The following is a 27,860-nucleotide window of genomic DNA, read 5'->3' on the forward strand; positions in this document are numbered from 1 at the left end:
AGAACTGGAAGAACTGGAAGAACTGGAAGAACTGGAAGAACTGGAAGAACTGGAAGAACTGGAAGAACTGGAAGAACTGGAAGAACTGGAAGTAGTGGAAGAACTGGAAGAACTGAAAGAACTGGAAGAACTGGAAGAACTGGAAGAACTGGAAGAACTGGAAAAACTGGAAGAACTGGAAGAACTGGAAGAACTCGAAAAAGAACTGGAATAACTGCAGGAACTGGAAGAACTGGAAGAACTGGAAGAATAGCTAGAACAGAAAGAACAAGAAAAACTGGAAGAACTGGAAGAACTGGAAGATCTGGAAGAACTGCAAGAACTGGAAGAACTGGAAGAACTGGAAGAGCTGGAAGAACTGGAAGAACGGAAAGAACTGGAAGAATTCGATAACTGAAGGAACTGGAAGAACTGAAAGAACTGGAAGAACTGAAAGAACTGGAAGAACTGGAAGAACTGGAAAAACTGGAAGAACAAGATCTAAAGGAATTGGATGACTAGAAGACTAGAAGACTAGAAGACCAGAAGACCAGAAGACTAGAAGACTAGAAGACTAGAAGACTAGAAGACTAGAAGACTAGACGACCAGAAGACTAGAAGACTAGAAGACTAGAAGACTAGAAGACTAGAAGACTAGAAGACTAGAAGACTAGAAGACTAGAAGACTAGAAGACTAGAAGACTAGAAGACTAGAAGACTAGAAGACTAGAAGACTAGAAGACTAGCAGACTAGAAAACTAGAAGACTAGAACACTAGAAGACTAGAAGACTAGAAGACTAGAAGACTAGAAGACTAGAAGACTAGAAGACTAGAAGACTAGAAGACTAGAAGACTAGAAGACTAGAAGACTAGAAGACTAGAAGACTCGAAGACTAGAAGACTAGAAGACTAGAAGACTAGAAGACTAGAAGACTAGAAGACTAGAAGACTAGAAGACTAGAAGACTAGAAGACTAGAAGACTAGAAGACTAGAAGACTAGACGACCAGAAGACTAGAAGACTAGAAGACTAGAAGACTAGAAGACTAGAAGACTAGAAGACTAGAAGACTAGAAGACTAGAAGACTAGAAGACTAGAAGACAAGAAGACTTGAATACTAGAAGACTAGAAGACTAGAAGACTAGAAGACTAGAAGACTAGAAGACTAGAAGACTAGAAGACTAGAAGACTAGAAGACTAGAAGACTAGAAGACTAGAAGACTAGAAGACTAGAAGACTAGAAGACTAGAAGACTAGAAGACTAGAAGACTAGAAGACTAGAAGACTAGAAGACTAGAAGACTAGAAGACTAGAAGACTAGAAGACTAGAAGACTAGAAGACTAGAAGACTAGGAGACTAGAAGACTAGAAGACTAGAAGACTAGAAGACTAGAAGACTAGAAGACTAGAAGACTAGAAGACTAGAAGACTAGAAGACTAGAAGACTAGAAGACTAGAAGACCAGAAGACTAGAAGACTAGAAGACTAGAAGACTAGAAGACTAGCAGACTAGAAAACTAGAAGACTAGAACACTAGAAGACTAGAAGACTAGAAGACTAGAAGACTAGAAGACTAGAAGACTAGAAGACTAGAAGACTAGAAGACTAGAAGACTAGAAGACTAGAAGACTAGAAGACTCGAAGACTAGAAGACTAGAAGACTAGAAGACTAGAAGACTAGAAGACTAGAAGACTAGAAGACTAGAAGACTAGAAGACTAGAAGACTAGAAGACTAGAAGACTAGAAGACTAGACGACCAGAAGACTAGAAGACTAGAAGACTAGAAGACTAGAAGACTAGAAGACTAGAAGACTAGAAGACTAGAAGACTAGAAGACTAGAAGACTAGAAGACTAGAAGACTAGAAGACAAGAAGACTTGAATACTAGAAGACTAGAAGACTAGAAGACTAGAAGACTAGAAGACTAGAAGACTAGAAGACTAGAAGACTAGAAGACTAGAAGACTAGAAGACTAGAAGACTAGAAGACTAGAAGACTAGAAGACTAGAAGACTAGAAGACTAGAAGACTAGAAGACTAGAAGACTAGAAGACTAGAAGACTAGAAGACTAGAAGACTAGAAGACTAGAAGACTAGAAGACTAGAAGACTAGAAGACTAGAAGACTAGAAGACTAGAAGACTAGAAGACTAGAAGACTAGAAGACTAGAAGACTAGAAGACTAGAAGACTAGAAGACTAGAAGACTAGAAGACTAGAAGACTAGAAGACTAGAAGACTAGAAGACTAGAAGACTAGAAGACTAGAAGACTAGAAGACTAGAAGACTAGAAGACTAGAAGACTAGAAGACTAGAAGACTAGAAGACTAGAAGACTAGAAGACTAGAAGACTAGAAGACTAGAAGACTAGAAGACTAGAAGATTAGAAGACTAGAAGACTAGAAGACTAGAAGACTAGAAGACTAGAAGACTAGAAGACTAGAAGACTAGAAGACTAGAAGACTAGAAGACTAGAAGACTAGAAGACTAGAAGACCAGAAGACTAGAAGACTAGAAGATTAGAAGACTTCTCTGGCTTATCTGGCTTATCTGTCTTCTCTGTCTTCTCTGTCTTCTCTGTCTTTTCTGTCTTCTCTGTCTTCTCTGTCTTCTCTGTCTTCTCTGTGTTCTCTGTCTTCTCTGTCTTCTCTGTCTTCTCTGTCTTCTCTGTCTTCTCTGTGTTCTCTGTCTTCTCTGTCTTCTCTGTCTTCTCTGTCTTCTCTGTCTTCTCTATCTTCTCTGTCTTCTCTGTCTTCTCTGTCTTCTCTGTCTTCTCTGTCTTCTCTGTCTTCTCTGTCTTCTCTGTCTTCTCTGTCTTTGAAGTAAAAGACTTGGACTTCTTTATTCTTTAGTGGTTTATTAGCGAATGTCCTGTCTTCAAGAGTCATACGTCATAAGTCAGTTTCACAGCCTACCATGATTTAAGTACTGGATTACTACATTTCGGCCATCCTGACTAGTTGATGCCCTCATCAATAGAACCATAATCTGTATTCAACAAATCATCAGGAGATAGCCAAAGTTTCATATTTATTGGTGAACAAATTGAGTGATAAGGAAGGCTGGAAACTTGAAAACCCTCAATATCAGAAACTACGTAACGATCATTTGGCAATGCTTTTTTAATAACATATGGACCTTTATATTTTTCCGATAATTTAGAAGCCGAATTTATCTTCAGTACTACAAAATCTCCAACTTTGTACTCAGTAGCCTTTTTACGTTTTTTATCTGTTACTAGCTTGTTATAATTTTGATTATTTTCTATTACCTCTTTCGCTCTATTCCTTACTGTATTCAAATCATCGTTATTGCTATTATTCTGAAAAGTATCTAAAAATGTTTGCAAATTGTGCTCAGTAACATTCAAATTTTGTTGATGAAAACCAAACAACAAAACACTGGGATAATTTTTAATGGATCTATTGTATGTGTTATTGTGTATATATTCTATTTTACTCAACAAGTTATTCCATTTTAAGCCTGTGTCACTAACTAATTTAGCTAACATTGGCGATAATGTTCTATTTACACGTTCCGCTTGGCCATTAGCTTCTGGAGTATAAGCAGCAGTTTTAATATGTTGTATATAATTATTCTTAACAAAGTTATCAAATTTCATCGAAGAAAAACAAGATCCTCTATCAGTTATTATTCTTCCTGGTTTACTGTAATAGTTCATATAATTAGACAAATGTTTTATTACTTCTTCTGTGTTGGTTGATTTGGTACAATAAAATTTAACAAATTTTGTAAAGGCATCTACAACTACCAGAATATATTTGAATCCACCACTCGACGGTAATTGTATTGGTCCATAATGATCCAAATGGATTGTGTTGAAAGGTTGATTACCTTTTTCAATACATTTAAGAAAACCTTCTTTTTTCCCTTCTTTGGGACTAAAAAATATGCAACTTAAACAATTAGATATATACTTTTTCACTATTTTTCTCATGTTCGAAAACCAATAGTGCTTTTTAATTTCAATCATCGTCTTTTCAATACCAATGTGACCTTTTAAATCATGGCACATTCTAATGATATTGTCAATCATTAGTTTTGGGATTACTAACAACAATTTACCATCATTCTTTCTGAATAATATGCCATTACTTAACTCAAAGTTTGGAAAACTGCTGTTTTCTAGGTGTGTTTTAATGTTTTTCAATTTCTCATCCTGTTCTTGAGCGAGTATCACATTTCTTTCCACATCTTCTGTTTCTAATACATTTATTTGATAAGTTCGAGATTTTCTTGTTATTTGTTTTTCGTTACTCATATTTTGCCTACTCAATGCATCTACATGCCGCATTTTAGCTTCATCTCTATATTCAAGAGTGTAGTCATAATTTTCCAAAAACAAAGCCCATCTGCTGATTTTAGGATTTATTTCTTTTTTAATTAAAGTTTGTGCCAAAGCATTACAATCCGTAAAAATTTTGAATTTCATACCGGATAGATAAACATGAAAACGCTTGATTGCATGAACAACTGCCAAGGTTTCTAATTCAAAACTATGTAATTTAGATTCAAAATTGTCAGTATTTTTGCTAAAATAACTAATTGGATGAAAGTTATTGTCATCTTGCTTCTGTAACAAAATGGCTCCAAACCCATGGGAACTTGCATCACAATGTAAATGGGTTTCAGCATTAGGGTTAAAAATAGCTAATATTGGTGCTGTGACTAATTTTTGTTTAAGTGTTTCATATGCACTAATTTGTGCCTCTCCAAAATCAAAAGCTGTATCTTTCTTCAAAAGGTTATACAATGGTCTTGCAATAGTAGCAAAATTTTTAATAAACTTCCGAAAATAACTTGTCAATCCCAAAAAGCGTTGCACATCTTTAACATTTTTAGGAACTGGAAATTTAGAAACAGCTTCAATATGCGATTGATTCGGACGTTTACCATTCTGATTGATAGTATATCCCAGATAATCAATTTCAGTAAACAAAAATTTGCATTTTTCCAAATTTAATTCCAAAAGATTATCGCTTAAAATTTTAAAAACCATTTTCATTATTTCTAAATGTTCTTCAATTGTATCTGAGAAAATTATTATATTATCAATGTAAACACATATTTTACCTTTAGCAATCAAGTCTTTAAAAATAGTATTTATAAATCTTTGGAATACTGCTGGAGCATTACAGAGTCCAAAAGGAACACGTAAATATTCATACTGCCCAGATGGTGTAACAAAAGAAGTGTATTTGGTGCATTCTGGAGCAATTCTAATTTGGTGAAACCCTGCTTTCAAATCTAAAACTGAAAAAATCTTTATATTCCTGAGTTTATCTAAAATTTCTTCAATTAGTGGTAAAGGATAGTTGTCCCTATATGTATCTTTGTTGAGTTTTCGATAATCAACACACATCCTAACATCGCCATCTTTCTTCGGAATCAATACAATTGGACTGGCATAAGGAGAATCACTTTCTTTAATTATTTTGTCACGTAAAAGCTCTTTAATTTTATCATCTACTTTATTTTTTTCAGAATATGCTAGTCTTCTAGGTTTGAAGTGAAACTGAGTACCAGTTTTTAGAGAGATTTTCATTTCATATTTTGTTTTTGGCTGACTAGGCTTATCGGAACAAATGTAATCCATTTTAAAAATTTCCATAAACTTTGCAATATGATCGCTACTTACATTTCCAACACTTTTCAATATTTCAGATTCTTCAAGGGAACTTATTTGATTTATTTCATTTTTATTTCCATGCACTTCCTTTCGGATCACCGGAGTTCTCGAAATTTTAATACGGCTTCTCTCGATGATGGTTTGAATGTTAGGTTTCATTATAAAATCCCTTCCTATTATAGCGTCATACGATGACATCGTCAAATCAGGAACGACCAAAAATTTAATCCTGCAATGGACATTTTGAACGCAAATGTTAGTTATTAATGTACCTAAAATGGTTAGTCGTGTTCCTCCGATACCCTTGTAAACTTTTTTGTTATCAAAATCAAGAATTTTTGAATTTTTTACTAATTTAAGGCATATCAGAGAAACAGGACTTCCTGTATCAAATAGAGCTGTGAAACATTGGTCATTGTCTGTCAATTTTATATCTACCAGTCCGTTGTAATCTTGTTCAGCCTGACTCTCTGATGTAGCATCAACGGCTCCAATCCTAGTTTCTCTCATCCATGGATTATTTCGGCGGGTTGATTGATCCTTTTGTTCGAATGGTTGGCGGATTTTCCGACATCTTGCGGCAATATGTCCTGGTAACTTACAGTTATAGCACACGAGCGAAGTTGAAGTCGATGGTCCACGAAGTTTGATCATTGAAAAGGCTCTCGAAACATCAGCAACTGTTGAAAAATTCTGCATCCTAGCTTGATTCTTCAATTGTTGATCTGGAATTCCTTCGACGAGATATTCCACGAACTCTGACTCCCGAAGTCGTAATGGTACCGCCAAAATTCTTTTTTCACAGCAGTATTGGCCAAAAGTTTCATTTTCTCTCCATTTTCTTGATTCCAAACGTTTGCGTACTTGAAACAAGCTCTCATGCAGCACAAATGTCATCTTCAAACTAGCAAGAAAATCTTCAAATTCCATTGACATCAATTCCGGTGACGAAGTAAACCAAACTTGAGCATTTCCTTTTAAGCATTTGAAAACCAACAGCTTCATAATTTCCTCACTTATCTTGAAAACTTGTTTAGTATGTTGTACAATGTTGATGAAATGATTCACATTTTCTTGAGTGGAGCCCGAAAAATCCGGCAGCAACGCAGAAATTTCTTCCATTTTGAAAAGCCGTTCATCGCCACGTTTTCCTTCATGGTTGATTCTGGTGAAGTTTTCAGCTACATTGGATCCATCTCCACTGCCCGAAGCTTCTCCTAAGTTTGCAGATTGTCCAGAACTTGAATTCCCATCGGTTGAGTTTTGACGATCCGAGAAAGGAAGACCGCTTCCGATATTTCCCAAATCTTGAATTTCCGAGGGTTTCTGGCTCCGTAAAAACATCTTGAACAGCTTGGACTCTATCCCACTTCTGAATTGAAGTAAAAGACTTGGACTTCTTTATTCTTTAGTGGTTTATTAGCGAATGTCCTGTCTTCAAGAGTCATACGTCATAAGTCAGTTTCACAGCCTACCATGATTTAAGTACTGGATTACTACAGTCTTCTCTGTCTTCTCTGTCTTCTCTGTCTTCTCTGTCTTCTCTGTCTTCTCTGTCTTCTCTGTCTTCTCTGTCTTCTCTGTCTTCTCTGTCTTCTCTGTCTTCTCTGTCTTCTCTGTCTTCTCTGTCTTCTCTGTCTTCTCTGTCTTCTCTGTCTTCTCTGTCTTCTCTGTCTTCTCTGTCTTCTCTGTCTTCTCTGTCTTCTCTGTCTTCTCTGTCTTCTCTGTCTTCTCTGTCTTCTCTGTCTTCTCTGTCTTCTCTGTCTTCTCTGTCTTCTCTGTCTTCTCTGTCTTCTCTGTCTTCTCTGTCTTCTCTGTCTTCTCTGTCTTCTCTGTCTTCTCTGTCTTCTCTGTCTTCTCTGTCTTCTCTGTCTTCTCTGTCTTCTCTGTCTTCTCTGTCTTCTCTGTCTTCTCTGTCTTCTCTGTCTTCTCTGTCTTCTCTGTCTTCTCTGTCTTCTCTGTCTTCTCTGTCTTCTCTGTCTTCTCTGTCTTCTCTGTCTTCTCTGTCTTCTCTGTCTTCTCTGTCTTCTCTGTCTTCTCTGTCTTCTCTGTCTTCTCTGTCTTCTCTGTCTTCTCTGTCTACTCTGTCTTCTCTGTCTTCTCTGTCTTCTCTGTCTTCTCTGTATTCTCTGTCTTCTCTGTCTTCTCTGTCTTCTCTGTCTTCTCTGTCTTCTCTGTCTTCTCTGTCTTCTCTGTCTTCTCTGTCTTCTCTGTCTTCTCTGTCTTCTCTGTCTTCTCCGTCTTCTCCGTCTTCTCTGTCTTCTCTGTCTTCTCTGTCTTTTCTGTCTTCTCTGTCTTCTCTGTCTTCTCTGTCTTCTCTGTCTTCTCTGTCTTCTCTGTCTTCTCTGTCTTCTCTGTCTTCTCTGTCTTCTCTGTCTTCTCTGTCTTCTCTGTCTTCTCTGTCTTCTCTGTCTTCTCTGTCTTCTCTGTCTTCTCTGTCTTCTCTGTCTTCTCTGTCTTCTCTGTCTTCTCTGTCTTCTCTGTCTTCTCTGTCTTCTCTGTCTTCTCTGTCTTCTCTGTCTTCTCTGTCTTCTCTGTCTTCTCTGTCTTCTCTGTCTTCTCTGTCTTCTCTGTCTTCTCTGTCTTCTCTGTCTTCTCTGTCTTCTCTGTCTTCTCTATCTTCTCTATCTTCTCTGTCTTCTCTGTCTTCTCTGTCTTCTCTGTCTTCTCTGTCTTCTCTGTCTTCTCTGTCTTCTCTGTCTTCTCTGTCTTCTCTGTCTTCTCTGTCTTCTCTGTCTTCTCTGTCTTCTCTGTCTTCTCTGTCTTCTCTGTCTTCTCTGTCTTCTCTGTCTTCTCTGTCTTCTCTGTCTTCTCTGTCTTCTCTGTCTTCTCTGTCTTCTCTGTCTTCTCTGTCTTCTCTGTCTTCTCTGTCTTCTCTGTCTTCTCTGTCTTCTCTGTCTTCTTTGTCTTCTCCTCTGTCTTCTCTTTGTTCTCTGTCTTCTCTGTCTTCTCTGTCTTCTCTGTCTTCTCAGTCTTCCTGTCTTCTGACACCTTGTATTTCAGTATTATAGTCTTTTAGATATCTATTGTTTCGTTTTGTAGTTAACTATTCGTTCAAAATGAAAAACAAGAGCACAGTTTATAACCAATATCGTTATTCCAAAACAAAAGAAATTCGGCCGTTGATATCATCATTATTTCAAGCAAACTGCTTTCTCCTATTTCAAAAGTCGAGGGTCATAGCCTCTACTTGCAAAATCACATCACAGCCCACACACCCGGGTCAACAATACGCCTTCAATCAACAACGATCCACGGTAGTTTAGCCACCCACTTTGTTGTATGTATGTGATGTGGCGGCGATGGCCGGAGAGTTTTTCTAGTTTGTGGCTTCAATCCCAGATACGCCCTCATTGGTTCATGTGCCGTCCTCTCCTCACTCTGCGAATGTGAACGCGGTTCGTCCCTCATCCCCAATACACAGAGAGAACTGTCGCTTGAAGCGGCTATCCATTGGATGGGGCGTCCTCTCTAGGCCAAGCTCATGCAACATTAACCGAGAAATATTTATATTTTAATACCTATTATGGGACTGGAGCCACCATCAGTTCGAACCGACCCTCATATCTGCCCTAGTTTTTTTCGCAGAAGCAATATTGCTTCGGTTCGTGTTCTGCCTGGCTGGTGAGCTGCCTGAGGCTAGAAGAGATAGCAAAAGGATAAAAATAAAAGAAAAGCCAAGAATGGCATTTATAAAGTGAAAGACATACTTTTATTTAGAGACCATATTTCGCTTTATCCGTCGTCCTATCTGGGTGCTGCTGCTGTTGCTGGCTGCCACATCCATTCCGAGTGTTGTTTCTTGGTTTGCTATCTTGGATAGTGTTCCCGGGTAGAAAAAAATTACGTGTGAGGATTTGCGTTTTGAATAGGTAATTAGAAATCTGTAGAAAATGAGTTTTCAAAAGGTTTTTATATGGGAAGCACATCAGGTAAAATTACATTTTTTTTACTTGGGAAAGTTCTTGAGGCTGCTCCAAAACCTTGATAAAACCATGAATGAACAATGAAGTTGCACGATTTTAAAGATCTCAAGAACATTTACTTTTTTATCTGTATTAACCCATGCTTTACTTCCCTAATGAATGAAGAACTCATATTTTGAAAGTATTTCTGAAATGGGATTCAATCTCAGGTCCCCTTCATGCTCTTTATTTATGTCAGTATAGGATTTTAAACAAAACTCAACATGTCGGCTCCGTAAAGTAAAAACGTTAATGAGCCCATATAAAATGTATCAGGAAAAAAAAATCACATTTCTAAACACCCCTTCCGTTTACAATTATGATGCCAAAAAGTTCGTTTTGCTTAGCGAAATCTGCACTGATGGTATGTCAGAACTTTTTTTTTTCCTCGGGCTACCATTCTTTCGGATCTTCCACTTGGAAATGGAGAGAAGATTACTTCATCTTGACGGTAGTAGTGGTGGCGGTGTCTCCTCCATCCATAAAAGAACATAATCTGGACGACCTGCTTTCCACGGCTCGCTGACTACACTTTACTCGCAAAGACGGCGCGTGGCGCGGGGTGAAAACCCCGGGGTCAGCAGCAGCAGCCAGAGGCTAACACACAATAATGCCCTTCTCCAGTATCATCACGCTAGTCGGTCGGTCGGAAGGACAACGAACAAAAAGACGACGCGTTCGTCTGTCGGGCTGGGTTCATGACATTTGTGATGAGCTCCCGTTTTTGACAGACAAAATGTTGCTTTCGGCGAAGTCCAGTGAACCGTGATCGATTCTATTACATCGCAGTTGACCCCCTTGCACGGATCATTGGTCCGGTAATTTTCAATCAAAATTCGACAAATCTGGTCTCTGATAACCCTCGTGGATTGGAGAATTGAGTCCCTTAAGAAGCAGTAGCAGCAGCGAATGAGATCGACGGCTTCCTTTTGCCCTTCGAACGATTACTATAACAATGACCATTATCGTTATCAAAGCCTGACCTCATTCCAAAGCCGCCCGTCATCGCCAGTATCATCGCAACAAGCACACGGTGTCTTTGTGAGATAACTTTATAACAAAGAGAAGGTGGTATGGAAAGAAATAATGGAAACGTAACTATCTCGGCTACCACAAGCAGATATCCAACGCAAGTCTTCGTGATGGTGGCTCCAAAGAGGAGCTGACATGGATTCCATCGGAATCCTGACAAGAATTCCATCGGAATCCTGACAAGGATTCCATCGGAATCCTGACAAGGATTCCATCGGAATCCTGACAAGGATTCCATCGGAATCCTGACAAGGATTCCATCGGAATCCTGACAAGGATTCCATCGGAATCCTGACAAGGATTCAATCGGAATCCTGACAAGGATTCCATCGGAATCCTGACAAGGATTCCATCGGAATCCTGACAAGGATTCCATCGGAATCCTGACAAGGATTCCATCGGAATCCTGACAAGGATTCCATCGGAATCCTGACAAGGATTCCATCGGAATCCTGACAAGGATTCCATCGGAATCCTGACAAGGATTCCATCGGAATCCTGACAAGGATTCCATCGGAATCCTGACAAGGATTCCATCGGAATCCTGACAAGGATTCCATCGGAATCCTGACAAGGATTCCATCGTAATCCTGACAAGGATTCCATCGGAATCCTGACAAGGATTCCATCGGAATCCTGACAAGGATTCCATCGGAATCCTGACAAGGATTCCATCGGAATCCTGACAAGGATTCCATCGGAATCCTGACAAGGATTCCATCGGAATCCTGACAAGGATTCCATCGGAATCCTGACAAGGATTCCATCGGAATCCTGACAAGGATTCCATCGGAATCCTGACAAGGATTCCATCGGAATCCTGACAAGGATTCCATCGGAATCCTGACAAGGATTCCATCGGAATCCTGACAAGGATTCCATCGGAATCCTGACAAGGATTCCATCGGAATCCTGACAAGGATTCCATCGGAATCCTGACAAGGATTCCATCGGAATCCTGACAAGGATTCCATCGGAATCCTGACAAGGATTCCCTCCGAATCCTGACGAGGATTCCCTCGGAATTCTGACGAGGATTCCCTCGGAATCCTGACGAGGATTCCCTCGGAATCCTGACGAGGATTCCCTCGGAATCCTGACGAGGATTCCCTTGGAATCCTGACGAGGATTCCCTTGGAATCCTGACGAGGATTCCCTCGGAATCCTGACGAGGATTCCCTCGGAATCCTGACGAGGATTCCCTCGGAATCCTGACGAGGATTCCCTCGGAATCCTGACGAGGATTCCCTCGGAATCCTGACGAGGATTCCCTCGGAATCCTGACGAGGATTCCCTCGGAATCCTGACGAGGATTCCCTCGGAATCCTGACGAGGATTCCCTCGGAATCCTGACGAGGATTCCCTCGGAATCCTGACGAGGATTCCCTCGGAATCCTGACGAGGATTCCCTCGGAATCCAAACGAGGATTCCATTGGAATCGTGACGAGGTTTCCATCGGAATCCTGAAGAGGATTTCCTCGAAATCCTGACAAGGGTTCTCTCGGAATCCTGACAAGGATTCCAGCGGAATCCTGACAAGGATTCCAGCGGAATCCTGACAAGGATTCCAGCGGAATCCTGACAAGGATTCCAGCGGAATCCTGACAAGGATCGGAATCCTGACAAGGATTCCATCGGAATCCTGACAAGGATTCCATCGGAATCCTGACAAGGATTCCAGCGGAATCCTGACAAGGATTCCAGTGGAATCCTGACAAGGATTCCAGCGGAATCCTGACAAGGATTCCAGCGGAATCCTGACAAGGATTCCAGCGGAATCCTGACAAGGATTCCAGCGGAATCCTGACAAGGATTCCAGCGGAATCCTGACAAGGATTCCAGCGGAATCCTGACAAGGATTCCAGCGGAATCCTGACAAGGATTCCAGCGGAATCCTGACAAGGATTCCAGCGGAATCCTGACAAGGATTCCAGCGGAATCCTGACAAGGATTCCAGCGGAATCCTGACAAGGATTCCAGCGGAATCCTGACAAGGATTCCAGCGGAATCCTGACAAGGATTCCAGCGGAATCCTGACAAGGATTCCAGCGGAATCCTGACAAGGATTCCAGCGGAATCCTGACAAGGATTCCAGCGGAATCCTGACAAGGATTCCAGCGGAATCCTGACAAGGATTCCAGCGGAATCCTGACAAGGATTCCAGCGGAATCCTGACAAGGATTCCAGCGGAATCCTGACAAGGATTCCAGCGGAATCCTGACAAGGATTCCAGCGGAATCCTGACAAGGATTCCAGCGGAATCCTGACAAGGATTCCAGCGGAATCCTGACAAGGATTCCAGCGGAATCCTGACAAGGATTCCAGCGGAATCCTGACAAGGATTCCAGCGGAATCCTGACAAGGATTCCAGCGGAATCCTGACAAGGATTCCAGCGGAATCCTGACAAGGATTCCAGCGGAATCCTGACAAGGATTCCAGCGGAATCCTGACAAGGATTCCAGCGGAATCCTGACAAGGATTCCAGCGGAATCCTGACAAGGATTCCAGCGGAATCCTGACAAGGATTCCAGCGGAATCCTGACAAGGATTCCAGCGGAATCCTGACAAGGATTCCAGCGGAATCCTGACAAGGATTCCAGCGGAATCCTGACAAGGATTCCAGCGGAATCCTGACAAGGATTCCAGCGGAATCCTGACAAGGATTCCAGCGGAATCCTGACAAGGATTCCAGCGGAATCCTGACAAGGACTCCAGCGGAATCCTGACAAGGATTCCAGCGGAATCCTGACAAGGATTCCAGCGGAATCCTGACAAGGATTCCAGCGGAATCCTGACAAGGATTCCAGCGGAATCCTGACAAGGATTCCAGCGGAATCCTGACAAGGATTCCAGCGGAATCCTGAGAAGGATTCCAGCGGAATCCTGACAAGGATTCCAGCGGAATCCTGACAAGGATTCCAGCGGAATCCTGACAAGGATTCCAGCGGAATCCTGACAAGGATTCCAGCGGAATCCTGACAAGGATTCCAGCGGAATCCTGACAAGGATTCCAGCGGAATCCTGACAAGGATTCCAGCGGAATCCTGACAAGGATTCCAGCGGAATCCTGACAAGGATTCCAGCGGAATCCTGACAAGGATTCCAGCGGAATCCTGACAAGGATTCCAGCGGAATCCTGACAAGGATTCCAGCGGAATCCTGACAAGGATTCCAGCGGAATCCTGACAAGGATTCCAGCGGAATCCTGACAAGGATTCCAGCGGAATCCTGACAAGGATTCCAGCGGAATCCTGACAAGGATTCCAGCGGAATCCTGACAAGGATTCCAGCGGAATCCTGACAAGGATTCCAGCGGAATCCTGACAAGGATTCCAGCGGAATCCTGACAAGGATTCCAGCGGAATCCTGACAAGGATTCCAGCGGAATCCTGACAAGGATTCCAGCGGAATCCTGACAAGGATTCCAGCGGAATCCTGACAAGGATTCCAGCGGAATCCTGACAAGGATTCCAGCGGAATCCTGACAAGGATTCCAGCGGAATCCTGACAAGGATTCCAGCGGAATCCTGACAAGGATTCCAGCGGAATCCTGACAAGGATTCCAGCGGAATCCTGACAAGGATTCCAGCGGAATCCTGACAAGGATTCCAGCGGAATCCTGACAAGGATTCCAGCGGAATCCTGACAAGGATTCCATCGGAATCCTGACAAGGATTCCATCGGAATCCTGACAAGGATTCCATCGGAATCCTGACAAGGATTCCATCGGAATCCTGACAAGGATTCCATCGGAATCCTGACAAGGATTCCATCGGAATCCTGACAAGGATTCCATCGGAATCCTGACAAGGATTCCATCGGAATCCTGACAAGGATTCCATCGGAATCCTGACAAGGATTCCATCGGAATCCTGACAAGGATTCCATCGGAATCCTGACAAGGATTCCATCGGAATCCTGACAAGGATTCCATCGGAATCCTGACAAGGATTCCATCGGAATCCTGACAAGGATTCCATCGGAATCCTGACAAGGATTCCATCGGAATCCTGACAAGGATTCCATCGGAATCCTGACAAGGATTCCATCGGAATCCTGACAAGGATTCCATCGGAATCCTGACAAGGATTCCATCGGAATCCTGACAAGGATTCCATCGGAATCCTGACAAGGATTCCATCGGAATCCTGACAAGGATTCCATCGGAATCCTGACAAGGATTCCATCGGAATCCTGACAAGGATTCCATCGGAATCCTGACAAGGATTCCATCGGAATCCTGACAAGGATTCCATCGGAATCCTGACAAGGATTCCATCGGAATCCTGACAAGGATACCATCGGAATCCTGATAAGGATACCATCGGAATCCTGATAAGGATTCCATCGGAATCCTGACAAGGATTCCATCGGAATCCTGACAAGGATTCCATCGGAATCCTGACAAGGATTCCATCGGAATCCTGACAAGGATTCCATCGGAATCCTGACAAGGATTCCATCGGAATCCTGACAAGGATTCCATCGGAATCCTGACAAGGATTCCATCGGAAACCTGACAAGGATTCCATCGGAATCCTGACAAGGATTCCATCGGAATCCTGACAAGGATTCCATCGGAATCCTGACTAGGCTTCCATAGTGAAACTAGCTCTACTGGATATCGTGCAGAGCGGTAAGCCAGGTTTTGGTCATGATGACAGCTCCAGAGAGGAGGGCATCATCATGGTTTTCAGGAAGTGGGAACTGGTTTGTTATGCTGAGCCACCCACAACTCAAATATGTAGGTCGAAGAGGCAGACAATAATCAAGCAATATAGGAAACGATGGCAACGGTCCCGAAAGTTGGATGTGAGCAGAGCGGAGAACCTGAAAACGATAACGATGGTGGCTCCAGGGAGGAAACCTTGGACGTCATTCAGGTTTACGGGTGGGGGATATTACGAATAACCGCGCTACCGAACAGATTATTTCATTCAGTTTTCAGAGGCATTTCAAGCCGTTGCAAAGCATTTCAGGTAGTTTCAGGAGGTTTCACAGGCTCGCAGATGTATTTGACAGAGTATTCAGGGTGGGTTTTACAGGTGTTTCAAGTCGTTTTAGTCAGTTTCATGGGGGTTTTAAGGAAAGCTTTAGACGCGTTCAGGGAGCTTCAAAGCGAATGCCAAAGTTTCAGAGGGTTGATTGATTGATTTGTCTTTATTTAAGAGACTTTCAGCCCTTGGCTGGTTCGTCTCTAGTTTCAGAGGGGGCTTTGGTAGGCTAACTATACAATATAAGAGCTTCATCTGCATTATGCACCAAATCTCTTGGAATTCTTGAAAACAATTGAATTTTTGAAGTAGATTCAAAGACTTGGCAAAGAATTTCCGAAATTATTCAAACATTTGTAACGGGAAAAAATAAACCACAGGCATTCTTGAGTAGATGTTTTCTTCAATTTTCCCTTTCGCATCACATTTCAACAGTTTTTTTATACTTCTGCACCGAAGCAATTGCGGCTAGCCACAGTGGACCATAAATCCTGACCAAACGTAAAACCTCCTACTTGAGCAACTAGCTCGAATCCATCCTTGTCTTGTATTGATCCAGCGAGTACATACAGCGAGCGCCCAGTACCGATCCAGCAGCTGTTCATACACATTAATCCATCTCTCCATGTTGAAACACCGAGGAGGATGAGCAAGCAGAACTATAGGAAAATAAACCCCGCGCTCGCCGGAACGCAACATTGAAGCCGCACTATACACTATCATCACCGGCCACCGATTTCAGGGCGAAGAAGCGAACAAACGAATGAACGAAGAGAGGGCATCCGGTGCTGCTGCTCCAGTCAGCCAGTGTTAGCACACAGAGTGAGCAAATAACCTGGGGCTGTGTTTTGATTAGAAATGGCGTAAATGGCGTATGGTATGGTGATGGTGACTGGGTGAAACGGCGACGATGACGATGATGATGATGGGGAGTAAGAATCCCACGCCACTACTGCATCGGCTTCAGCAGCCAGCGCGGTCCTCGTTTGATTGTGCGGGATGATGCATCAGCTTAGGATAAGGCTAAGGCGAGATAAAACCACGAAACTGTTGGTCAAGGAGGTTGGATGGAATTTGGGATGAGTGCGGTGCACGTGGAGGTCATACACACACGGTTCAGTGATTGTGAATTGCTGTTTGAGAAACATGAATGTACGATTTTTTTGAAACTCATAGCTGAACTTTTCTCAGTGCAGAATTTGTCAAGCTTCTGAAAATCCAGAATAAGTTTTTTTTCTCACAAAAACGCACCGTCCATCGCTGCTCTATACTTCCAGAAAGGCTCGAACTACGATTTATCTTTCCCCGGTATACCTTACAGCCAGTAAAATGTGGTGATTTTTGTCGTTGCTATCATATCACAACATTGTACTTTCTGAATAGGAATGAGCGCGTTATACTGACGGTTTCACCATTGATTTCAGATACTACGAGGGCAAACCGTTATGATGACGATGACCACTGTGTGCCAACCAAACAAAGAAACCAAACCAAAGAAACTATGCACCGTTTAAGCTGGTCAATATGTTTCTCGACGGAAATTTTACATGAAATTTACTTTTGAAATAAACTAGAATCCCTGAACTTTGTTTGAAGAAGAATCTGACCATAAACCATGGCCTGAATGACGTTCTAGGGTTCCTCTCTGGAGCCACTATTAAGATCGAATTCAGGTTCACCGCTTTCTTTACATCCGAGTGTCGTGAGGACTTCGATGAAATCCTCGTCAGGACTCCGAGGGAATCCTCATCAGGATTCCGAGGGAATCCTCATCAGGATTCCGAGGGAATCCTCATTAAGATTCCGTTGAAATTCTCATCAGGATTCCGTGGGAATCCTCGTCAGGATTCCGTGGGAATCCTTGTCAGAATTCTGAGGGAATCCTCGTCAGGATTCTGAGGGAATCCTCGTCAGGATTCCAAGGAAATCCTCGTCAGTATCTCGAGGGAATCCTCGTTAGCATTCCGAAAGAATCCTCATCAGGATTCCGAGGGAATCCTCATCAGGATTCAGTTAGAATTCTCATTAGGATTCCGTTGAAATTCTCATCAGGATCCGAGGGAATCCTCGTCAGGATTCCGAGGGAATCCCCGTCAGGATTCCAAAGAAATCCTCGTCAGAATTCTGAGGGATTCCTCGTCAGAATTCCAAAGGAATCCTCGTTAGGATTCCAAAAAAATCCTCGTCAGGATTCAAAAGGGATCCTCGTCCGAATGCCAAAGGAACCCTCGTCCGAATGCCAAACGAATCCTCGTCAGGATTCCAAAGGAATCCTCGTCAGGATTCCAAAAGAATCCTCGTAAAGATTCCAATGGAATCCTTGTCAGGATTCCAAAGGAATCCTCGTCAGGATTCCAAAGGAATCCTCGTCAGGATACCAAAGGAATCCTCGTCAGGATTCCAAAGGAATCCTCGTCAGGGTTCCAAAGGAATCCTCGTCAGGCTTCCAAAGGAATCCTCGTCAGGCTTGAAAAGGAATCCTCGTCAGGCTTCCAAAGGAATCCTCGTCAGGCTTCCAAAGGAATCCTCGTCAGGCTTCCAAAGGAATCCTCGTCAGGCTTCCAAAGGAATCCTCGTCAGGCTTCCAAAGGAATCCTCGTCAGGGTTCCAAAGGAATCCTCGTCAGGATTCCAAAGGAATCCTCGTCAGAATTCCAAAGGAATCCTCGTCAGGATTCCAAAGGAATCCTCGTCAGGATTCCAAAGGAATCCTCGTCAGGATTCCAAAGGAATCCTCGTCAGGATTCCAAAGGAATCCTCGTCAGGATTCCAAAGGAATCCTCGTCAGGATTCCAAAGGAATCCTCGTCAGGATTCCAAAGGAATCCTCGTCAGGATTCCAAAGGAATCCTCGTCAGGATTCCAAAGGAATCCTCGTCAGGATTCCAAAGGAATCCTCGTCAGGATTCCAAAGGAATCCTCGTCAGGATTCCAAAGGAATCCTCGTCAGGATTCCAAAGGAATCCTCGTCAGGATTCCAAAGGGAATCCTCGTCAGGATTCCAAAGGAATCCTCGTCAGGATTCCAAAGGAATCCTCGTCAGGATTCCAAAGGAATCCTCGTCAGGATTCCAAAAGGAATCCTCGTCAGAATTCCAAAGAATCCTCGTCAGGATTCCAAAGGAATCCTCGTCAGGATTCCAAAGGAATCCTCGTCAGGATTCCAAAGGAATCCTCGTCAGGATTCCAAAGGAATCCTCGTCAGGATTCCAAAGGAATCCTCGTCAGGATTCCAAAGGAATCCTCGTCAGGATTCCAAAGGAATCCTCGTCAGGATTCCAAAGGAATCCTCGTCAGGATTCCAAAGGAATCCTCGTCAGGATTCCAAAGGAATCCTCGTCAGGGTTCCAAAGGAATCCTCGTCAGGCTTCCAAAGGAATCCTCGTCAGGCTTGAAAAGGAATCCTCGTCAGGCTTCAAAAGGAATCCTCGTCAGGCTTCCAAAGGAATCCTCGTCAGGCTTCCAAAGGAATCCTCGTCAGGCTTCCAAAGGAATCCTCGTCAGGCTTCCAAAGGAATCCTCGTCAGGCTTCCAAAGGAATCCTCGTCAGGTTTCCAAAGGAATCCTCGTCAGGTTTCCAAAGGAATCCTCGTCAGGATTCCAAAGGAATCCTCGTCAGGATTCCAAAGGAATCCTCGTCAGGATTCCAAAGGAATCCTCGTCAGGATTCCAAAGGAATCCTCGTCAGGATTCCAAAGGAATCCTCGTCAGGATTCCAAAGGAATCCTCGTCAGGATTCCAAAGGAATCCTCGTCAGGATTCCAAAGGAATCCTCGTCAGGATTCCAAAGGAATCCTCGTCAGGATTCCAAAGGAATCCTCGTCAGGATTCCAAAGGAATCCTCGTCAGGATTCCAAAGGAATCCTCGTCAGGATTCCAAAGGAATCCTCGTCAGGATTCCAAAGGAATCCTCGTCAGGATTCCAAAGGAATCCTCGTCAGGATTCCAAAGGAATCCTCGTCAGGATTCCAAAGGAATCCTCGTCAGGATTCCAAAGGAATCCTCGTCAGGATTCCAAAGGAATCCTCGTCAGGATTCCAAAGGAATCCTCGTCAGGATTCCAAAGGAATCCTCGTCAGGATTCCAAAGGAATCCTCGTCAGGATTCCAAAGGAATCCTCGTCAGGATTCCAAAGGAATCCTCGTCAGGATTCCAAAGGAATCCTCGTCAGGATTCCAAAGGAATCCTCGTCAGGATTCCAAAAGAATCCTCGTCAGGATTCCAAAGGAATCCTCGTCAGGATTCCAAAAGAATCCTCGTCAGGATTCCAAAAGAATCCTCGTCAGGATTTCAAAGGAATCCTCGTCAGGATTCCAAAAGAATCCTCGTCAGGATTTCAAAGGAATCCTCGTCAGGATTTCAAAGGAATCCTCGTCAGGATTCCAAAGGAATCCTCGTCAGGATTCCAAAGGAATCCTCGTCAGGATTCCAAAGGAATCCTCGTCAGGATTCCAAAGGAATCCTCGTCAGGATTCCGAAGGAATCCTCGTCAGGATTCCAAAGGAATCCTCGTCAGGATTCCAAAGGAATCCTCGTCAGGATTCCAAAGGAATCCTCGTCAGGATTCCAAAGGAATCCTCGTCAGGATTCCAAAGGAATCCTCGTCAGGATTCCGAAGGAATCCTCGTCAGGATTCCAAAGGAATCCTCGTCAGGATTCCAAAGGAATCCTCGTCAGGATTCCAAAGGAATCCTCGTCAGGATTCCAAAGGAATCCTCGTCAGGATTCCAAAGGAATCCTCGTCAGGATTCCAAAGGAATCCTCGTCAGGATTCCAAAGGAATCCTCGTCAGGATTCCAAAGGAATCCTCGTCAGGATTCCAAAGGAATCCTCGTCAGGATTCCAAAGGAATCCTCGTCAGGATTCCAAAGGAATCCTCGTCAGGATTCCAAAGGAATCCTCGTCAGGATTCCAAAGGAATCCTCGTCAGGATTCCAAAGGAATCCTCGTCAGGATTCCAAAGGAATCCTCGTCAGGATTCCAAAGGAATCCTCGTCAGGATTCCAAAGGAATCCTCGTCAGGATTCCAAAGGAATCCTCGTCAGGATTCCAAAGGAATCCTCGTCAGGATTCCAAAGGAATCCTCGTCAGGATTCCAAAGGAATCCTCGTCAGGATTCCAAAGGAATCCTCGTCAGGGTTCCAAAGGAATCCTCGTCAGGGTTCCAAAGGAATCCTCGTCAGGATTCCAAAGGAATCCTCGTCAGGATTCCAAAGGAATCCTCGTCAGGATTCCAAAGGAATCCTCGTCAGGATTCCAAAAGAATCCTCGTCAGGATTCCAAAAGAATCCTCGTCAGGATTCCAAAAGAATCCTCGTCAGGATTCCAAAGGAATCCTCGTCAGGATTCCGAAGGAATCCTCTTCAGGATTCCAAAGGAATCCTCGTCAGGATTCCAAAGGAATCCTCGTCAGGATTCCAAAGGAATCCTCGTCAGGATTCCAAAGGAATCCTCGTCAGGATTCCAAAGGAATCCTCGTCAGGATTCCAAAGGAATCCTCGTCAGGATTCCAAAGGAATCCTCGTCAGGATTCCAAAGGAATCCTCGTCAGGATTCCAAAGGAATCCTCGTCAGGATTCCAAAGGAATCCTCGTCAGGATTCCAAAGGAATCCTCGTCAGGATTCCAAAGGAATCCTCGTCAGGATTCCAAAGGAATCCTCGTCAGGATTCCAAAGGAATCCTCGTCAGGATTCCAAAGGAATCCTCGTCAGGATTCCAAAGGAATCCTCGTCAGGATTCCAAAGGAATCCTCGTCAGGATTCCAAAGGAATCCTCGTCAGGATTCCAAAGGAATCCTCGTCAGGATTCCAAAGGAATCCTCGTCAGGATTCCAAAGGAATCCTCGTCAGGATTCCAAAGGAATCCTCGTCAGGATTCCAAAGGAATCCTCGTCAGGATTCCAAAGGAATCCTCGTCAGGATTCCAAAGGAATCCTCGTCAGGATTCCAAAGGAATCCTCGTCAGGATTCCAAAGGAATCCTCGTCAGGATTCCAAAGGAATCCTCGTCAGGATTCCAAAGGAATCCTCGTCAGGATTCCAAAGGAATCCTCGTCAGGATTCCAAAGGAATCCTCGTCAGGATTCCAAAGGAATCCTCGTCAGGATTCCAAAGGAATCCTCGTCAGGATTCCAAAGGAATCCTCGTCAGGATTCCAAAGGAATCCTCGTCAGGATTCCAAAGGAATCCTCGTCAGGATTCCAAAGGAATCCTCGTCAGGATTCCAAAGGAATCCTCGTCAGGATTCCAAAGGAATCCTCGTCAGGATTCCAAAGGAATCCTCGTCAGGATTCCAAAGGAATCCTCGTCAGGATTCCAAAGGAATCCTCGTCAGGATTCCAAAGGAATCCTCGTCAGGATTCCAAAGGAATCCTCGTCAGGATTCCAAAGGAATCCTCGTCAGGATTCCAAAGGAATCCTCGTCAGGATTCCAAAGGAATCCTCGTCAGGATTCCAAAGGAATCCTCGTCAGGATTCCAAAGGAATCCTCGTCAGGATTCCAAAGGAATCCTCGTCAGGATTCCAAAGGAATCCTCGTCAGGATTCCAAAGGAATCCTCGTCAGGATTCCAAAGGAATCCTCGTCAGGATTCCAAAGGAATCCTCGTCAGGATTCCAAAGGAATCCTCGTCAGGATTCCAAAGGAATCCTCGTCAGGATTCCAAAGGAATCCTCGTCAGGATTCCAAAGGAATCCTCGTCAGGATTCCAAAGGAATCCTCGTCAGGATTCCAAAGGAATCCTCGTCAGGATTCCAAAGGAATCCTCGTCAGGATTCCAAAGGAATCCTCGTCAGGATTCCAAAGGAATCCTCGTCAGGATTCCAAGGGAATCTTCGGTAGCATTCTGTGGAAATCTTCGTCAGGATTCCGAGGAAATCCTCGTCAGGATTCCAAAGGAATCCTCGTCAGGATTCCAAAGGAATCCTCGTCAGGATACCAAAGGAATCCTCGTCAGGATTCCAAAGGAATCCTCGTCAGGATTCCAAAGGAATCCTCGTCAGGATTCCAAAGGAATCCTCGTCAGGATTCCAAAGGAATCCTCGTCAGGATTCCAAAGGAATCCTCGTCAGGATTCCTAGGGAACTCTCGTCAGGATTTCTAGAGAACTCTCGTCAGGATTCCGAGGGAATCCTCGTCAGGATTCCGAGGGAATCCTCGTCAGGATTCCGAGGGAATCCTCGTCAGGATTCCGAGGGAATCCTCGTCAGGATTCCGAGGGAATCCTCGTCAGGATTCCGAGGGAATCCTCGTCAGGATTCCGAGGGAATCCTCGTCAGGATTCCGAGGGAATCCTCGTCAGGATTCCGAGGGAATCCTCGTGAGGAGTCCAATGGAATCCTCGTGAGGAGTCCAATAGAATCCTCGTAAGAATTCTTATGAATTCCTTGTAATGATTTCGATTGATTTCTCATGAGAATTCCGATAGATTTTCTATGAGGACTGCTATAGATTCCTCGTCAGGACTCCAATGGAATTCTCGTCAAAATTCTGATGGAATCCTTACCAGGATTCCGATGGAAGCAGCGTTATGCACTTTTGAATGTTTTGTTAAAAAGAGTAAGAGAACTTAGCCATATTCAAATTTACGTAGTTTCCCTGACAACTAGTCGACGCAACACTGGACTTCATAAAAAAAGCTGCCATCCAACTATTCGGTAGTAGTAGCAGCCACCCACTGGCTAGTTCGCAACTGCATACAGTACAGGATTTTAAATGTCAAATGTAATCCTAGTACATCCGATGCAACGTCGCCCATTCATCGCACTTGTGACCCTTTCACTTTTCCCTAATGCTAAGGCACTGTCCTTAAACAACGTAAACATTTATTTTTTCATATTAGGCCCCTTCGTCCCTACAGACTTTTAACATCCACATAGATTATGGAATTTTGTCAAATCCCCCTAACCCTAAAAGTATTTGCAGTTCATGAATGATCCCCGAGGGTTCTGACTGAACTAGCATGACAGTAAATGCAGCATTGCATTTACCTCCCCGGGAACGGAAGGTCGTTAGGAGAGAAACCGTGTTCTGTTGGTTCATTTATTCGGTCCATATTGGAGAGCGCATGGTAGGCATCAGAGGCCTGTAGTTTGCCTGCTGTTGACACCCACGACGTCGAGTGGCGATCGGTTCGCAGTATTAGACTGGCACGAAACAATCCAAATCCACTCCAAAGCAAATTCTAAGTCCTTGGTACATAGGAATGTTTACCCGATTCTGAAAACTTCAGAACATCTACTATCACTGAATCGACTTCGAACCTGTCTAGTGTCCACGTGTTCATACGGATATTCTTCCCTTAGTAACCATCGTCCTCCAGTTCCAGTAGAAAAATAGGCTTAGGTACGCGCAGCGACGGCAACGCTGACTGTTGCGAGCTTTGGTCGCTTTCCCAGAAATCAACAGCCCAACAGAGGCCTTCTCCTGTGGTGCCTAGCTACACCTCCTGTTTACGCCTATGTGCGGCATGAAGGAGGTCGTGGAATCGAACGATAAGTGTTATGCTTTGTTAGCATAAACATTCATGGTTCGAGAACGATAACCTACCGAAATGCATACGCAGCGAAACAGCGTGTAGCCTCGGTAGCGCGATAGAGTTAAGAACGAAATAAAGATTCAGAATCGTTTAAGTCACCAACGAAGTCGGACTCATTACTGACGATCACTGCCCCGATAAGCAAAGCAAAGCATGGCGATCCTCGCCAGTTGTGCAGTTGTGCAGTAATTATAATTTAATCAAACAGATCTGAGTTCCACCCAGCTCAATACAAGAGTGATTAGTGTGCAGTGGAATTTTCGACAAACTGTGATTGTGCGATTACAAAACTCAACGAGTGCCACAGGAACCAGTAGCAATTTACCGAAATGGGATGGTTCAGCGCTGATGAGGTAATTGCCCCAACCATCAGCACCACCAACACAGAACCACATAACGTGGCTCAAGCCGTGGCGCTTTGCGTCATAGCCGGAGTGGCCGTGGGCTACATCATCGTAAGAACCGTGCTAAAGGCACATAAGAGAAGAACGGAACGAGTGGCAGAACGGGCCGTAAGACTAGCCGCTGTGTGAACTATGAACAATGACAAAATTATGCAATCGTCAATAATTTGTTGCCACGTTGTGCATTTCTATAGTGCTAAATAACTCAAAAGTGCAGCAAGCGTAAAGGTTGAAAAACGAGGAACAATTAAACCAGACAGTAAAAAGTGTGATGAGCAAAAGTGTGAAAAGAATATCAATAAAGACTAAACCATCGTGAACATTATCGAAACCATAGTGACTAGTATGGTTTAATGGAGCTATTCGAGTGAAAAAAAAAACGAAGCCGCGGAGCAGACCGCTCGGCGTGGCCAACGAAGTCTCGGAGCAGACCGCTCGGCGAGACCAACGAAGTCTCGGAGCAGACCGCTCGGCGAGACCAACGAAGTCTCGGAGCAGACCGCTCGGCGAGACCAACGAAGCCCCGAGCGGCCCGCTCGGCGAGGCCAACCGGCCGGGCCAACCAGCCCGAATAGCGAGCATACATCATACAGGGCCACCAAATTCAATCAAATGGTGAGTGAAAGATTTAGGCAATAGTGAAAATGGAATGGATGAATTTTTCAGAATCGAGGATGCAATTTTTAAATTGCATTTGAGTCTGAAAAAATACAATAAATTTAAAACAGAAACCAAAAATGAGAAAGTTAAGAATTTGGTAATTTTAAAAAACAATCTAAGAGAAATCGTAAAAAACAGCTCCGTAGACTACGTATCTAGACAGCATTTGTTTGCTAGGTACAAAAAGTTGAGAGCAGTTATTCATGATTGTTTAGATTTATTAGATTCACCACTTGACGAATCGTTTCTGGGAAAGTTGTTCAGTCCAGAGAAAGAGGGTGAAGCCCAAAATAGTGAAGATTATACAAACAGTGAAGATTATACAGAGGATTCAACAAGCTCAGAATCAGGGTTAGAAGAGCAGCTTAGAAGGATGGCCCCGAAACTTGACCTCAGTTTAGCTATGAAGGTGGTTCAGCCTTTCGATGGAACTGTCACAAAGCTGACCAGTTACATCGAAGGAGTAGAACTATTCCAAGACTACTCTGAGGGGGTTCCGGAAGATAAATTATTAAAATTTTTGAAGACAACTTTAATAGGATCTGCGCACGGTGCGATTGATGGATCTGCAACCGTCGCAGATGCCCTACAAGCATTAAAACAAAAATTTGCAATTAGGGTTACACCGAGAGCGGTTCAAAACGAAATGAACGCTCTAAAACAGAGCCAAAAGTCGATATCCGACTTTGGCTCCGAAATGGAAAAATTATCCGCAAAGTTAGCCGCCGCACATGTGTCTATGGGCACATTTGCGAATGAGGCGGCAGCAGTTAATATTGTTGAACCAATTGCGGTTCAATCATTCATTGATGGATTGAAGGATCCATCAACCAAATTTTTTCTCAAAGCGCGAAACCCACCAACTTTGAACAAGGCAATCTCTGATGCCTTAGAGTGCCAGGCAACGCCTAACACTGACACCAATGACAACATGATGGCACTGTGGTGTTCATCAAGTGGGTCCGGACGACATGGTAATTTTCGTGCCAGAGGTGGTAGAGGATATGGCGGATATCGCGGATATCAGAATAACCGTGGTAGAGGTAATGGACGTGGCAGAGGCCACTACCAGAATCACTACCAAGAGAGAAATTTTGATTCCAGTAATCAGTCCCAATTCTACAACCAAGGCAGAGGAAGTAGAGGCAATAGACCTCCACGATACAACAATAACAACAACAATCGAACGCATGCAGCTAATGTAGCTGAGCATGCCCCTGAACAATCTCGTCCACGTCAACCAGCAAACCAACAAACGAACCAACCAACAGAAGAAGCGAATCTCATAGATCTTTTTCGCTAATTTCTGCGTGAAGAAAGCTCTACGAGCAAAATTTAAATTATTTGGTAGGAATTTAGAATTGATAGTAGACAGCGGAGCGTCCTGTTGTCTACTGAGCAAAAAGTATATTCCAGAAAAATTTAAAATCAACACGTCATTGACTATTGAAGTCAGAGGAGTTAATGGGATCACACACACATTGGGATTTGTGGATACAATTGTAGGCCATGAGTTAGCAGAGTATCCTGTAAGATTTCACATAATGGAACAGTTACCATCGAACGTTATAGGTTTGATTGGTACAAACTTCTTGAAGCAATATGGAGCACAAATTGACTTTGCAAAAATGAAGACGGAATTCACTATTCCGAATGGAGAATTACATCTCACAATACCTCCACGGCATGAATACATTACTTACATAGAAACGGAATTTGCCGAAACATGTGTGGTACTGAACCAGAAAGTTCAACCAAATGTGTTTGTGGCTAATTCTATAGCAAACCCCGTGAATGGTAAGATACCGATTCGACTGGTAAATATCTCAAATAAACCAGCAATAATAAAAAATTTGAAACCAACGGTAGCGTCAGCTGAAAATTACAATGTTATCGATTTGGAAAATGATGGTCAAAAATATGAAAAACTTCGAGCAAGTAAATTATTGGAGGAATTAAAATTAAATCACTTGTCTGGGAGTGATGAAAAGGCTATTAAACAAATATGCTTGAAATATTCCGATATATTTTGTTTAAAAGGCGATAAGCTTGGTACGACCAATGTTTATTGCCCATCATTAACGGTCAAGCCAAACGTACAACCATCATTTAGTAAACCTTACAGGCTTCCTGTTTCTCAAAAAGAAGAAGTCTGCAAGCAAGTGGAAAATATGATTAAAGATGGTATTATTGAAGAAAGTAAATCTGAATGGAACAGTCCTTTATTACTTGTTCCCAAAAAATCAGAAAATGATACAAAGAAATGGAGACTAGTTATTGACTATCGGAAAGTCAATACTAATCTTCAAGACGATAAGTTTCCATTGCCCAATATAGAGGATGTAATAGATTCACTCGCAGGTACACAATATTTTACTCATTTAGATCTGTCACAAGGGTACTACCAATGTGAACTAAAACCGGAGGACAGACCCATTACAGCGTTTGCGACTCCATCCGGTCAGTATCAAATGACTAGATTACCGATGGGATTGAAGACAAGTCCATCATCGTTTTCTCGATTAATGACAGTTGCAATGTCAGGATTAAATTTAACTAAATGCTTAATTTACCTTGATGATATTATTGTGTTCGGGAAAACATTTGACGAACACAATAAAAATTTAATTTCTGTTTTTCAAC

The 27,860-nt window shown here is 43.2% G+C and overlaps 3 protein-coding genes across 4 annotated transcripts in view; 2 read left to right on the forward strand and 1 right to left on the reverse strand.

Annotated features, from left to right (window-relative positions):
- Window positions 1-27,860, forward strand: part of LOC109417328 (uncharacterized protein DDB_G0283357-like) — a 1,264,336-nt gene that overhangs the window by 958,609 nt on the left and 277,867 nt on the right. The window lies entirely within an intron of this gene.
- Window positions 1-27,860, forward strand: part of LOC134287644 (uncharacterized) — a 163,539-nt gene that overhangs the window by 26,425 nt on the left and 109,254 nt on the right. The window lies entirely within an intron of this gene.
- On the reverse strand, window positions 5,711-6,972 carry LOC134285732 (uncharacterized). The gene is made up of 2 exons (XM_062847078.1): window positions 6,067-6,972; window positions 5,711-5,857 (listed from the first exon to the last, which is right to left on the reverse strand). The coding sequence occupies exons 1-2, from the start codon at window positions 6,970-6,972 to the stop codon at window positions 5,852-5,854; spliced, it is 912 nt and encodes a 303-aa protein (XP_062703062.1). The 3' UTR covers window positions 5,711-5,851.

The sequence above is a fragment of the Aedes albopictus genome, chromosome 1 (genome assembly GCF_035046485.1).
Source record: "Aedes albopictus strain Foshan chromosome 1, AalbF5, whole genome shotgun sequence".
In the NCBI taxonomy this organism is placed as follows: Eukaryota; Metazoa; Arthropoda; class Insecta; order Diptera; family Culicidae; genus Aedes; species Aedes albopictus.